This window comes from Embiotoca jacksoni, unplaced genomic scaffold (genome assembly GCF_022577435.1).
Source record: "Embiotoca jacksoni isolate LCO1_2020_lvr unplaced genomic scaffold, fEmbJac1.0.p SCAF_25, whole genome shotgun sequence".
Classification (NCBI taxonomy): Eukaryota; Metazoa; Chordata; class Actinopteri; family Embiotocidae; genus Embiotoca; species Embiotoca jacksoni.
Window position 1 is genome coordinate 6842266 of NW_027185376.1, and position 13684 is coordinate 6855949.

A 13684-nucleotide genomic window follows, 5' to 3' on the forward strand; every position below is an offset into this window, starting at 1 on the left:
TTCACCTTCACCCCACCCCCCCACCCCCACCCTTTCATTTTAACAGCAGTTTGGGTTAGTTACAGAGTCTGTGCTCGCAAAGTAGTCGAAATGATCCATTGTGAATTCAGCCCCTAACTTCATTAAACATGCAACATACGCCTTTGTTAACCTCCCTTTTATTTTATGCCCTGTGAGCGTGGCAGCTTTTTCATTTTCAAAACCACCTGACAGACTGCGGAGAGACGTGCAGAGCAAACCGCAGCGACGGCGAGTCGTGTCACAGCGTGAGAGCTTCTTCCACCAGTCCGAGTCCGAGAGGGTCGACTGTTTTACACCAACAACCGCAGAGAGTGGAGCGACGGGCTCGAGCTTCCCTTCTCTCGCCGAGAGCTGGAGGACAACAACATGCAGCTGATTAGACCAGACAGGGAGAGACTTCATTAAGGTCAAGCGGCAACCAACGGTGACGCCACCCGTTGGTTTGTGAACGATCGTTGCGAAGCCTCGAGTTCAGGATTTTGCCCGTTGCCGTTTTGCCAGTTTCGAGCAGGAAGTGACCACATTTGGACGAGCTGGGAGGGGGGAGGAGCCAGCGGTGGATCTGACTCTGATTGGAAACCTGACGATACTACGCCCCGCCCACTGATAGCTGTAACGTGACTGCACCGCAGGCCTGTCAATCAAACAGACACGCCCCCAAAAACAGGTCTTCTTGAATCTTCTTTTCTAATTAATGAGGGATTATTTTCAGATGGACCTCCAGAATCTGCATCGGAGTCTGAACCTCTTTTATATTATATAATATAAAGTCTAGGATTAAGGTACCGCTGCCTCCACAACAAATATTAAAAGGGAAGTAAAACAGACTATACTTAGTGAGTTTGATAACTAATTAATTTGTTTACTGTGTAAAATAATCCCTACGGGAGGATTGCTGATAATGGGAGAGAAAGACCTGACACCGAATCACCCCACAATGATTACAGGCGTTCAATCCCACACATGAATCAGGACAAATCGAAGAACATTAGATTTTAATTACACTCTGTAGAGTTCATCATTCCTTGCGTCATTACACGTTATGGGCCGAAAGAGCTTGGGAAGTTTCCCAACATAATTTCTAATAATTGAAAATAATTTCTTCCAGCAGTCAACAGCAATAATTTGCTAATTATGTAAATGATCAATCAACTGCTGTTATTACTATAATATGACGCATTGACTTCAAAGCTGAAGGGGTTATTGTTTATATGGAGGTCTCAGTGAGCAGAGAAACTACAAAAACAAAGAGTTTTTTCAGCAGAGGAGAACACCTGAGTTAGAGAAAAGAAAATGCTGCTGTCCATTATCCACATATTGAGATCCTCCACTCTCACAGCTTTTGTGTTTCACTCACGTAAAAGTGGAAAACGAGACATCGTACTTTGACAAAGACTGCGTGTTAGTCGAGGTGAAGTTTGTTGGTCTATTTACTTACGGAGGAAACTGGATTTAATTGCGGCGAGGCCAAAAGTAAAGTACTGATAACAACTGTTTGAACTTTAAAGGGTCGATGAAAGCACCTTGTTTTCATAACTATACCGGTTTCCTCATAATGTGTACTTGACTCCAAGACAGGATCTCTAATCAGCTGGCACACTTGTTATGGTGCTGTTAGAAAGGTCATATTTTATTACCCTTTAAACTGTTTCCTTCTTTTTGAGCATTTTCACTTTCCAGTCTGGGCTGTCGAAGCGCCAATAAAGAACTTAGTTGGACATTTAAGTCGGAGAAAAACTTGAGGCCATGCAGGTTTTCTTCCGTGTTGTCATGGCGACGAGCACCAATTAGCGTCCTGCTCTCTCATTCTCACACAGACGGACGACACCACGGGACAAACACATCTAGTTTCTCAATATGTAACCACAGCAATTCGATTTTAACCACACAAGACAGCAAAAGGTCAGAATATTGCAAAATTGAATTATACATATGTGAGAATGAGAACCATGATGTGGTCTTCCAATTACACAGAATATCAATATATTTTCTGGGGGCCTTGTAGAGTCCTCAAATAGCTCAGATTGAATCCCTGATATTAATAATAATAATAATAATAATAGGCCATATTAATTGAGAATTAAAGGTTGAGGATTTTCTACTCACGACGTGAAACGTTTCTTACAGAGAAATGAGTGGCTTAAGGCCAGCGACACAACGTCTGTATTTTTAACAATCTAATTTGGTGCATTAATTGAATTTAACAAAGAGGACGTGACTGGAAGATAAATTCCAGCATTATTTGCCGTGGCCGGGGATGGCAGGAGCAGAGTCAACACGGACTAATTTGACGCGAGCAGCTCTGTGCACAGAAACCCCCGGGAGGCCGGCGGGTTTGGGAGGGCGGTGGGGTAAAAAAAAAAAAAAAAAGGGCACTGCATTTTCCACTATTAAATTAAGTGTAAAGAATGATGCAGCGGTAATTTTCAAGGGGGTATCTGCTGAGCCGGTGGTGTGGAGCGAGAGCAGGATACACCGGAGGCGGCGAGGCGATGCTTTTCTCTTAGAGGTGGTGATATCGCAGCTCCTCTCAAGCGTGTCAGGATTCAACCCGACACCTGGAGTGTGCTTCAAACGTGATATTTGTTGTGTCACGGTCGGAGGGGCGGAGAGATTAGGCATTACATCGCTATCACGGGATTTGCGGGGAATTTTCGGAATCTTTGGGGAAGAATGGATTCCGTTTAAAATGTCAATGGATGGATAAGAAGACCAAAAAGAACAACTGCAACGTCACCCGTTAGTTCGGCCGTCACTGTTTTGGAACCAGAAGTGACCATATTTGGACCAGCTGGGGGGAGGAGGGAGCAGTGGATCTGAATCTGATTGGGAACCTGAGGAAACTAAGCCACGCCCACCAAAAGCCGAAAAACCTAACTGCACCACATGGCCTGTCAGCCACCCCCCCAAAACATACCGCTTTATGAGGCCTATTTTCTAATTGATGATGGGATTATTTTCAGATGGACGACCAGAAAACTGATAAGAAGGAGCGACTTTAGTGAATGACACCATAATAACTTGTCCCAAAAATGTTATTGACTTTGTATTTCACGAGAGAAGTTGAATGGGAGTCTATGGCGGCAGAACCTTTTTTGGTGCCAGCCCCTAGTGGCCGTCGGTGGTATTGCATTTGAACTCATTTCCACATCGGCCTCACTTTTCAGACCCGGACGCTGCATCCACATTTATATACAGTCTGTGATATTGCTGTTAATTTCATGTATGTTGGAAAATCAACCCGCAAAAGGACAACGGAGTCCACGCAGCGTCGAAAATCCGAATTCAAATCATAGAGTGCGATGTTGGAGGAATTTAATCAATTGCCTAAACACAAGTAATTTGAATTTCTTGAATTGTTTAGTGTGCAACACGGTCGGTTTTATGAAAGCGGGTAGGAGGACCCAACAGTTTATTTATGTATGATAATACTTTGCATGGTTTCAATTAAAACCAAGGAAAAAAGGAAGAATGACGCACACCTACTCGCGCGGTGACGGTTCCATTGTTGAAAGCTAAGGCGGCGTCGTGCCTCCGCACGACTTGACTTTGAAGGACCCGTCCTACCGCGAACGGGCGCTTGAGGTTGAGAAACACTAAGGAGATCGAATGAGAGTAAACAAGTAAAAAAAAAAAGAGGCTACAGGTTCCTCGACATCAGCCCACTAGTTTCACTCCTATCTGTAAGACGCACCAACACTCTCTCCTAAAGTCACTTTTCCGACTTCCTACACCTCCTCTTTGTGCTGCTGTGCTGTTTCCGAGCTAAATTTTTTCCCACCGACGTGCTTCTTATGTTCCAGCTGTGACACTTCAACCCACAAATGTCTGAAGCTTTGCCTACACAGAAGTTACATTAACAGGCAGCAGCAGCAGCAGAGGAGGCGTTCAGGAACAGTGGAGAGTTGCAGGCCAGTTTGAAAGAGTCCAGTATAAAAATGTCTGGTTACATGACCAGAACAGAAGAAAACGGACTTGACGAAGTGTTCAAATGGAAGTACATGTTGTTTGAAACACCTTCAAGCTGAAAGGCTTGTGGGAGACGCTGTGAGTCAAACACCAAATATCGATCTATTGGTTTTCTTCCGTTTATCCGGGGTCGGGTTGTTAGCCCAGACCTTCCTCTTTCCAGCTCCTCCTGGGGGATCCCAAGGTTTTTCCAGCCCAGATGAGATTCATAATCCCTCCAGCGTGTTCTGGGTCTCTGACCAGACGAATGTGATCGGAAAATCCTCCAATCATCAAATGCCCGAACCACCTCAGCTGGCTCCTTTCGAGGTGAAGGAGCAGCGGCTCTACTCCGACCTCTTTACTCTAATCTATAAGGCTGAGCCCGGTTCTCTGCGGAGGGAAACTCATTTCAGCCTCCTGTAAACGCGATCTCGTTCTTTCGGTCACGACCCGAAGCTCCTTGACCATAAGTGACGGACGGAGGGTGAAGTCGACTGGTAAATCGAAAGACTCAAGAAGGTCAAATATACATAAATATTATTTATCAATCCTTATTTATACATATGTGAGATTTATAGACTGAAGATGGAGTTATTAGCTTTATTACTAATGTCAGCGTGAATCCAGAAGTTCTGGTTATATTTAAAACAACATCCATGAACGAGTTTTATCAGTGGTTGGGATACTGTCGCAGACACCCGACTAGAATAACAAAGTCTGTTCATTTTGCATTCAACCAGATGGTTACTTTTCTGCTATGTTATGTGCATTATAAACTCTCAGGGCCACCGGCATGAATACAGGCTGAGAGCAAATCCTGCTGCCTCATGCTGAAAGTGCATCAAATCATTCTGGGTGAAATCTGACAAACTATACGTACATTTGTTGTAAACGATCCAAACCATTTTAACACACCAACAACACAGCAAAAAAAATAGTTCCCGATTTCGTGATATCACGTGCTGCTCAAAGTTTTTACCATCAAGCCAACAACTTGGTTCCTCTGTGGCTTTTAGTTTTTTTTTTGGTAAAAAAACAAAACAAAAAAGAAGGGTGAATGTTAAAGCTGCTGAAAAAACTAAAAACAATCACAGTGCCAGTCAACTGCAACGACATGTGCTTCGACAAGGCTTTCTAAAGACTGGTTTCCTTCATGAAAATCTCCCACGTTTACCCGACAAAAAACGAAACAACCAAACCAATCAGGGATTCACTGTTTGCTGAAAGCATCCCGGAAGATCGCTATTTTATTTTCTTCCTTCTGCTGCAGCTGACTGCAGGACACAGTGAAGACTCCATCCTCAGGCATGAATCATTGGATAGTCGCCGCGACCTTCATTCGACAATAAAGTCTTTTAAGAAACAGTGCGTCAGATGTGCCCAACGACTTTAAAGAACTACAAAACCTGAGTCATCATAAATGTTTGGTAAGTTCTTGTGAGCTTTTAATACCTGAATGTTGCTCAGACACACAAGTCAAACAGAATATTAAACCTCCGCTTGACTCAAGTACTTATTTTTAGGGTACTTGTACTCGAGTATTACCATTTTAATGCTACTTTCTACATCCACTCCACTATATTCCGCAGAGAAATATTCTTTCTACCCCAAGTGGATTTATTCGACAGCTTTCTCTACTTTTAAATGACTATTTAACACAATAATAAAACAAGCTTTTACAATGCAACACGTTGAAGCTGAAATCAGTCGATTGTCTGCTGACGTCTTTTCAGAAAGCAGCGCGTAATCACGGTCACATTGACAGCTCCGTCAAACAATGAGTTATTTTTCCCTTCTAAACTTCTCTCATTGTTTCATTTCAAAAAATGATCCGAAAATATCTCTGCAAAAATCAAAGATGAGATAAAAACTGAAAACAGATCTAAGGTTGTTGTTTTTTTCTTTCCTCTCACATTTATCTGCTGTCCCTCAATATAAAACTAAATATAAAGCAATTTAAAGCAGCTCCACCTGCAGCAGCTGCAACATTAACACGCTGCAGACACACTGATGCTTCACTATTAATAACCTAATGATGCCATATATAACAATATATCACCTACATGGGACTTTTACTTTAATATTTCAACTGCAATCAGCTGCTTCTACTTACGTACTTTTATCTAAGTTAGATTTTTCCTGCTGGACTTTACTTTGTAATGGGGTATTTCACATTTTTCTTTTGGTACTTTTACTTCAGAAAAAAGGATCTGAATACTTCTGCTGAATTCTTGTTGTATCATCTCAGTGAGTCGTGAAACTGGATGTGTTCAGGTTTTCTTGCCTTTTCTTTCCACTTTAGTTTTCTCATGTTTGCGGGGGTTCTTTGTGAGTTTGTCCGGCTAAAAGAAACTAAATGTATTCCCTGACCTGGGGCAAGCACACCCACTGTGCTGCTGACATTTTGAAGTAAACAAATATATAAAAAAATAAAATAAAGAAACGAGATGACGTAGTGGCAAATAGAGGCTGTTTCTCTGAGATGAGTGAAAACAGAAGCGAATGCTGAGTCACGGCTTCTTTTTAACTTTCAACTCTTGAAGCAGATTTCATTATTATTCTGCTTTGAGCAACAATCAGCGTACAAACATATTTCTTCCTGTCTAAATGTATAAAAATTAATGCCTCTCGTTGTTTCTACCTCCTGCTGTAGCTGACTGCAGACAAGTTGAAGACTCACAATCCAATTTCATGTTTCATTCTGCTTTGTGCAACAATCAGCATCCAGTTTTTGCTGCCCAGATGTATAAACAGACTGCTTTTCTGTGTTTGTGCAGACTTTCCATTGATATATAATAATGTCAATATGCCAAAACTTCCAATGAGTTCTTCCATTCAGCAGATTCTCTAAATTTACATCGAGCTAGTGACAAATTAATGAAGACGAAATGATGTTGAGAAAACAACCTTAATGTTTTGCAGCTTCAGTGTTTATTTGGATCTCTCACAACCTAGAAGTCTATTGAGATGTACTTCGGTTTGGCATGAACTCCATTCGTCACACGCTGATGCTCCTGGAGCAGTATTGAATTCAAATGCTGTTCGGGGCTGCAAACTGGAGCACAGAGGAGTTATTTTCCAGGGTAATAAATGTTTTATTTACTTCAGTGTAAATTATTCACCGTGATCGAAAAATCCAATGGGAGCTTTCACAGCTCAAAAACCTCCGTTTCTCACGTCGAGAAAAGAAACCGTGCTACATTTTCTATCTTTGATATTTCGTTCAAGTTTACGAACGACACGTCCCGAATTAAACGTCCTTAACTTTTCATGTCAGTCCAGCTGTTTCTGATTTAGAGTCAACAACCCAATCTTTGAGCGATTAGTGGGTTAAAGTCTGCACACTCCAGAGGAACGCCGACAAAACAGAGCTGTGGCTGAGGTGGCTTTATCATTTATTGAAGTTGTAGCAGAGATTCACACACGATGCAGTGGTCAAGAAAACAGCTTCATATTGGCACATGGATCAACGTCCAGGCGAAGCTTTGAACACAAAGTTGGACACCCGTTTTCATCGGGTTTTTCTTGTGCATTTTTTTTTTAGCTTCGAAATGCGCTTCAAGTTTTTCAAAAAGGCATAAATAAATAAGGCAATATTGAAAATAGCTTTTACATACATAGAAAAAACTGGTCACATGAAGTTGTGAGATATGGTCACAGAGGGTACGGTTGCTCTTTACGTCACAGTGCGACATATTTAAGGCGAAAGATTAAAAAAATAAGCAACGATTTGCACGACACGTACGTTCAAAATACATTCAGTAAAGTCCTGTTACGTAAACATGATGAAAAATAGATTTTCTTTAGAAGTCACATGTACATGCTTAAAGTGAGAACAACCCACGTGCAAATTCACACAAATATCTACGCAGAAAACAACACAAGCGATTGGTATACTCAGAGGGGACTTTCGTCTTCTACGGAGGGTCATTTGATCAGAGGAAATCATTATAGAGTGAATATTAAAGTGGCTTTATAGTCAACTGCGTTTGTTGTCCTGCTTCAAGAAGAAACCAGAGGGGAGGGGCACACAAAACATGGCAGTACACACTAAAGGGAAGGTTGTACATCTGTCTTTTTGCACAAACAAGCTAAAAAAAAGACACTAAATCTAACTTCAAGTTTTGAAGCCATCTATTGTGCCTGAGAAATGGGTTAACATTTTTCCAATTCCCCCCCCCCGTGCTCTCAATGTTTTTATGTACATCCGGCGCCGTGTAAAACCCACCGAGTGATTTTCACAACTGTTCAAAACTTTAAGACGAAAGTCAATAAATCTCAAGCAAAACTGATGCTCAAGCATCATAGAAACGGGACAGGCACGAGAAACGGCAGATGAGAAAACCTCAGAGATGCGCTGTTTGTCTGTGATTGTGCTCTTGATCTGTCATTTCCAGAAGAGTTCGGTTTGGGAGCTCTTAGCCGCTCAGAAAAAAAAATCACAACCTGTTTGAAATGAGCTATTTTCTCCAGTTTTTAAGACTTCTACACAGATTTATTTTGTTTACCTCTTGGAGTAAAATACCTCAAAAAAAAATGTTTCCCTTCATCTCCTTCAATCACGATTGGCACATAACACAGTGAGCTGCTTTGGCTTTTTATCTCATTGTATATTAACCCTCGTGTTGTCCTTGGATCAAAATGACTCGCAGCTGTGTTCAACCAAGTTCTATTTTATTTTCATATTTTTTGGGATCATTGGTGACGAGGAGGCTGTGAGGGTTTCTTTAAAGAATGACGACCAATGATCCCAAAAAATATAAAAAAAATATAGAAATAACTTGGTTGAGCACAGCTGCGGGTCATTTTGACCCGAGGACAACACGAGGGTTAAGAAAAATTGAATGACAGATTTTTTTTGATTTTTTTTTTTTTACATTGATTGAAACAGCAGCAGTATAAACCAGGTATATACACTGTATATATGCTGTCAGTCTGGTTGCTGTCTGATATGAGGAGGATCACGCTCTCATACATGGAGGTAGTCTGTCATATACTGTGTTCGTCCCTTTGTCGGACGTCCAGAATGACATTTCAGTGTCGTAATCCCTGTAGACGTGCAAAGTTGTTCAGAAAAAAAAACATATTTTTGAAGATTTCAGAGTGAGAAATCAAAACAACCTGTGAATGAGCTCCAGAGTGTGATTGGTTCATGTACATGCTGGTCTCAGTCACTTCAAATTGCACTTCAGAGCGGCATTTACTACAAAAACAAAAAATGTTCTCTACAGAGCGATACTCTATGTTACAAGCTGTTTGTAAACCTACCTGACTCGGCACCTCACCCAGAGGAGAGAGCCTGACTAATCAATCATTTACAGCCCACATGTAGGAGCACGGGGTCCCGGCAGAGCGCAGCAGTCAGTCAACAGTGATTACAGCTCAAAACCTCAAAGTGCTTCATTGGCCGAGTTGCATTTCAATCGCGGGCCCGCCGACGCCGCGCAGGCAGCTCACACACACAGCAGAGCGTGAGAGCAGCAGAAAATCTCCTTGAAGGTTTTTCTCATCTCCTGGCTGCGGAAGGCGTAGATGATGGGGTCGATGACGGAGTTGCACATGATGAGGATGAGGTACATGTTGAAGTGGGACATGAAGCAGGTGCAGTAGGGGTTCCTGGGGCAGGTGATCATGAGGATGAGGTGGAGGAAGAAGGGCGCCCAGCACACCACGAACACCCCGAGGAGGATGGTGAGGGTGATGGCGCCCTTCATGTTGGCCCGCTGCTGGATGGGGGCGTTGCCCGGCAACGCCGCGATGCGCTTCATGTGCAGGCGCGCCAGCAGGAACATGTGCACGTAGAGCGACGCCATGAGCACCAGCATGGTGAAGAACATGGTGATGAGGCATATGAGCACGGTGATGCTCTCCGAGTAGATGATGAAGAGGATGCCGGACACCGTGCAGCAGGTCCAGATGCTGCTGATGACCAGCATGGCTCTCCGCAGCGTGACGATGTTGTGGTAGCGCAGCGCGTAGAAGATGGTGATGTAGCGGTCGACGGCGATGGCGAGCAAGCTGCAGATGGACGCCAACAGGGAGCTACAGATCATGGAGTCGAACACGTTGTCCATGCTTTTGATGAGCGTGACGGGGATGCTGAGGTTGCCGCCGTTGATGAGCTCGATGACGATGGTCTCCGAGGCGTTGGACACGCTGACGAGCATGTCGGCGACCGCGAGGCTGCAGATGAAGAAGTACATGGGCGAGTGGAGGTTCTTGTTTTTGACGATGGCGGCGACGACCAGGATGTTCTCCAGCAGGCTGATGATGCCCAGCGTGAGGAAAACCTCCGTGGAGATCAGCAGCTGCTCGTAGCATCCTGCCGACGAGCCCTTCTCCTCTCCGGGTAAGTCTTTGTTCAGGGGCAGAGTGCCCGAGGTTTGGCTCCTGTTGTGGTAGCCTTGGATCAATCCATGGTATTCTGTGAAGTTCATAATGGCTCCTTTTTAAATTCCCTCCTCTTTGGGTGAAGAGTTCTTTTTTTTTTCTCCCCCACGTTATGCGTCCATGTAGTTCGCCCGTTTTAAATTCTCAGCTCCGTCTGGCTTTGGCTCATCCTCGTTACCTGCTGGACAACTTGAAGAGGAATGAACAAAAATCACCCTTCAGGCTTCACCAAAGAGAAGCAATTTTTCTTCAAACATCTGCCGACGTTATTTCTCTCAACCGAAGGCGGTCCCGCCGCTCTCCTGACATCTCTGCAGGGAAACGGAGCGCAGTGAAGATGTTGAAAATAGATGCTCCCTCAGAGGACGAGTGGACGGAGTGAAGCAGGAAGCGGCTGAAGGAACGAAGCATGTGTGAGACGGATTCAGAGTGAGCGGGAACATGAGAGGCAGAGCGGCGCAGCTCGCTGGCAGATGATCGCTTCACGAGCTGCTGTGCCCCCCCCCCCCCCACCCCCCACCCCCCACCACACACACACACACACACACTCTCTCTCTTCCACTATCTCTCTCGCTGTTATTATATCAGGCACACACACCCCCGCGCTCCTCCGTCCAATCAGCTCGCTGATAAGGTGGGAGGAGGGACAAAGTTCGGGCTGAAGCATGAATGGAGATTTTTGTAAATGATTCAAACTTGTTGCGGCAGATAAGAAGGTTTAAAGTTAAAACCTTAAATGGATAACTCGAATTAAATTAGATGATTCAGGTTTTCACATAACAATGAAAACATAAAAACATGTTTTATCATTAAATACAGCTTGAGAGACACACTTAGATAAACCAGTAATATTATTGATGATATTTTAAGTATAACTACAAAGAAAATATTTTATAATCTCACATTTCTATAATTAAAGATGCACATCCAGCAGTTATAAAGCCACGTTAGGATTCATTTGGAGTCATCTTTCCGACCACGTGATGAATCTAAGTAAAATATTACAGCTCTGCTTTGGTCTCCACCAGCTCCTGAGAAAAACATCAAATCTTTACCTGCTAGATGGTTTTTGCTTTGGTTAAAATTGAAGTAATATTTAATGTCTAGTGTTATTTTGATAACGATAGTAGATACGGAGTGTAAAGTGGATTTATTAAAGCTTGATTGCTAAAAAAAAACAAAAATAAAAACAAAACCATTGGCTGAAAGAGGCAAACAAGTTTGTTTAAGCTACAGTGTTGTTAAATAATTTGATATATTGTTTATATAAATATATATGATTCGTAACGTTTCAAACAGGCTCTAACTGAGTGGAGGAAGAAACCCTCATAGAGAATATTTTATTTATTTTAACTTTGACAAAATCCTTTGTTTCAATGGAAAGTACATTACCATTTATATCACATTATAATATTTATAACGCATTAGCCACTTTTTAACATCGCCACTATAACAGGTATAATTCATCCTATAGTGATATATCCTATTCAAATGTTGCCCAGTTGAAAGGTCAGAAAATAATCATTTTCTCTTGACAATTGAACCATTTTACATACATAATAATATTAAACTATAGATCATATGACCATAACCGCCTCTGCAATTACTTTGCTGCAGCAGGCAGCCGTTAAAAAAAAAACAACCTTGACTATGTAATTAATTCCGTTGCACAAGATCCAACACAGTCACATCTCGAGGAGACAGTCAGGGTTTTTCTTTTCTTTGGGTTTCCTTGAAAGTGTGAACGTGTCTTGTCACGAGTTGAACTCTTTTTGTATCTTTATATGTTTTATGGTAACCTTGGCGAAGAAAACCTTCTCTGCTTTTAAAAAAACAACAAGAACACGTGCATTCAGTTCACCACTGCATGTTCAAGCCTTTACACATTTCAGTGAGATGGAAAAAAACTAATATTTGAACAAAAGCGTTCCTGACAGACACTGTGAAGAGTTTTCCAGAAGGCTATGTTGAATTAAATTCATTAAAGCTGCTGCTGACCAAAAATATTTGATAGATTCTCGGCTAAAACGTGTACTCTGTTTTTCTTACCACATCGACATTTCCATCCTTTTCCATCAGTGACTTAAATCCCAAAATGTTGTGTTGAGGATGATAAAGGAGCCAATTATAGATTGTGCAATGAAACGCATCCTGAGCTCTCGAGAAAGAGGTAAGTCGGGAATTTATTTAACTAGATTACAAATTCTCTGTCGTCATATTGATTCATCTCAGCTCCTCAAAACAAGCACCGACATCGTTGCTATGTCCAATCAATATTTAGCTCGTGCTGTGGCTCGAGCTTCTATCTCGAGTACAAAAACAAAAAAAGGAAGGAATGGATGTCAGCGATGCTGCAGATGGATAACATTCAATGAAGAGACAATCAGTCACGGGATTAACAGGACACACAAATTAAACCGGGAGGCAGAAAAGCACTCACAGAACTGTGATTATTCTTTTGTATATTTGATAATTATGAGAGCTAATTATTGGTCCAAAAGGTAATTGTATTTCTGGTATAATTAAATTACTGTATGTAACAAAAGCCATATTATTCACAGCACCAAATGTTCCAGTGACAATTTATGTCATTTGAAAGCAACACTTGGTGATATCTGCAAAAGCTACATGATCACGGTGAGAAAAGGTATTCGTATAATTCTCGACTCATTATATAACTGTGAAATCATTTCCATCACCCAGCTGTCCCGCAGAGAAACCTCAGTATGCTACAAACACGGCAAAATACAACTCGCAAAACAAGCACAAAAAAAAAAAAGAGGTAAAGATGATGGAGAAGTAAAAATATATATGAGAAAGTGTAAAGCGTGACGAGGTCTGCCTACAGAGGGAGGATGGAGACGCTCGGAGGCATCAAACAGGATTTTCACCCAGGAAACTGCTACTGGTGTCACGTGAGAAGCCAAAAGTCAGCGGTGATTCATTGCAAGTAATGTACGTCATGTAACTCACATCGGTAACAACTTATAGTTTCTTTACAGCAGATTTCATATCCGGACCCAAAGGGCCCACAATTCAGAGACAAAGCAGCCCTGTGCTTCTCATCTCTTGTATTTACACCCCTGAAAACACTTGAAACATCTAAAAACGAGGCTTCACTCGACGGTGCGTTTGTTCTGAAATGTCACATTTTGCCGCCAGCTCTTTCCGGTGACACGAGGAAACTTTGCCATTTGTTTGATGAGGCTGCATCAAAACAAGCACCGCGAGATCACCTGTTAAACGCTTCTCTCGTCGTTTTACCGCACCGCTCGGCTCGACTTTGGAGAGAACCCTGCTGCCAGTTTGTGTTTGCACGCCC

The 13684-nt window shown here is 42.4% G+C and overlaps 1 protein-coding gene across 1 annotated transcript; it reads right to left on the reverse strand.

Annotated features, from left to right (window-relative positions):
* Positions 1-6950: 6950 nt before the first annotated feature.
* Positions 6951-10837, reverse strand: mc4r (melanocortin 4 receptor). Its single transcript, XM_069159350.1, has one exon. It carries the CDS (start codon positions 10407-10409, stop codon positions 9426-9428), a length of 984 nt encoding a protein of 327 aa, XP_069015451.1. The 5' UTR covers positions 10410-10837; the 3' UTR covers positions 6951-9425.
* Positions 10838-13684: the final 2847 nt, after the last annotated feature.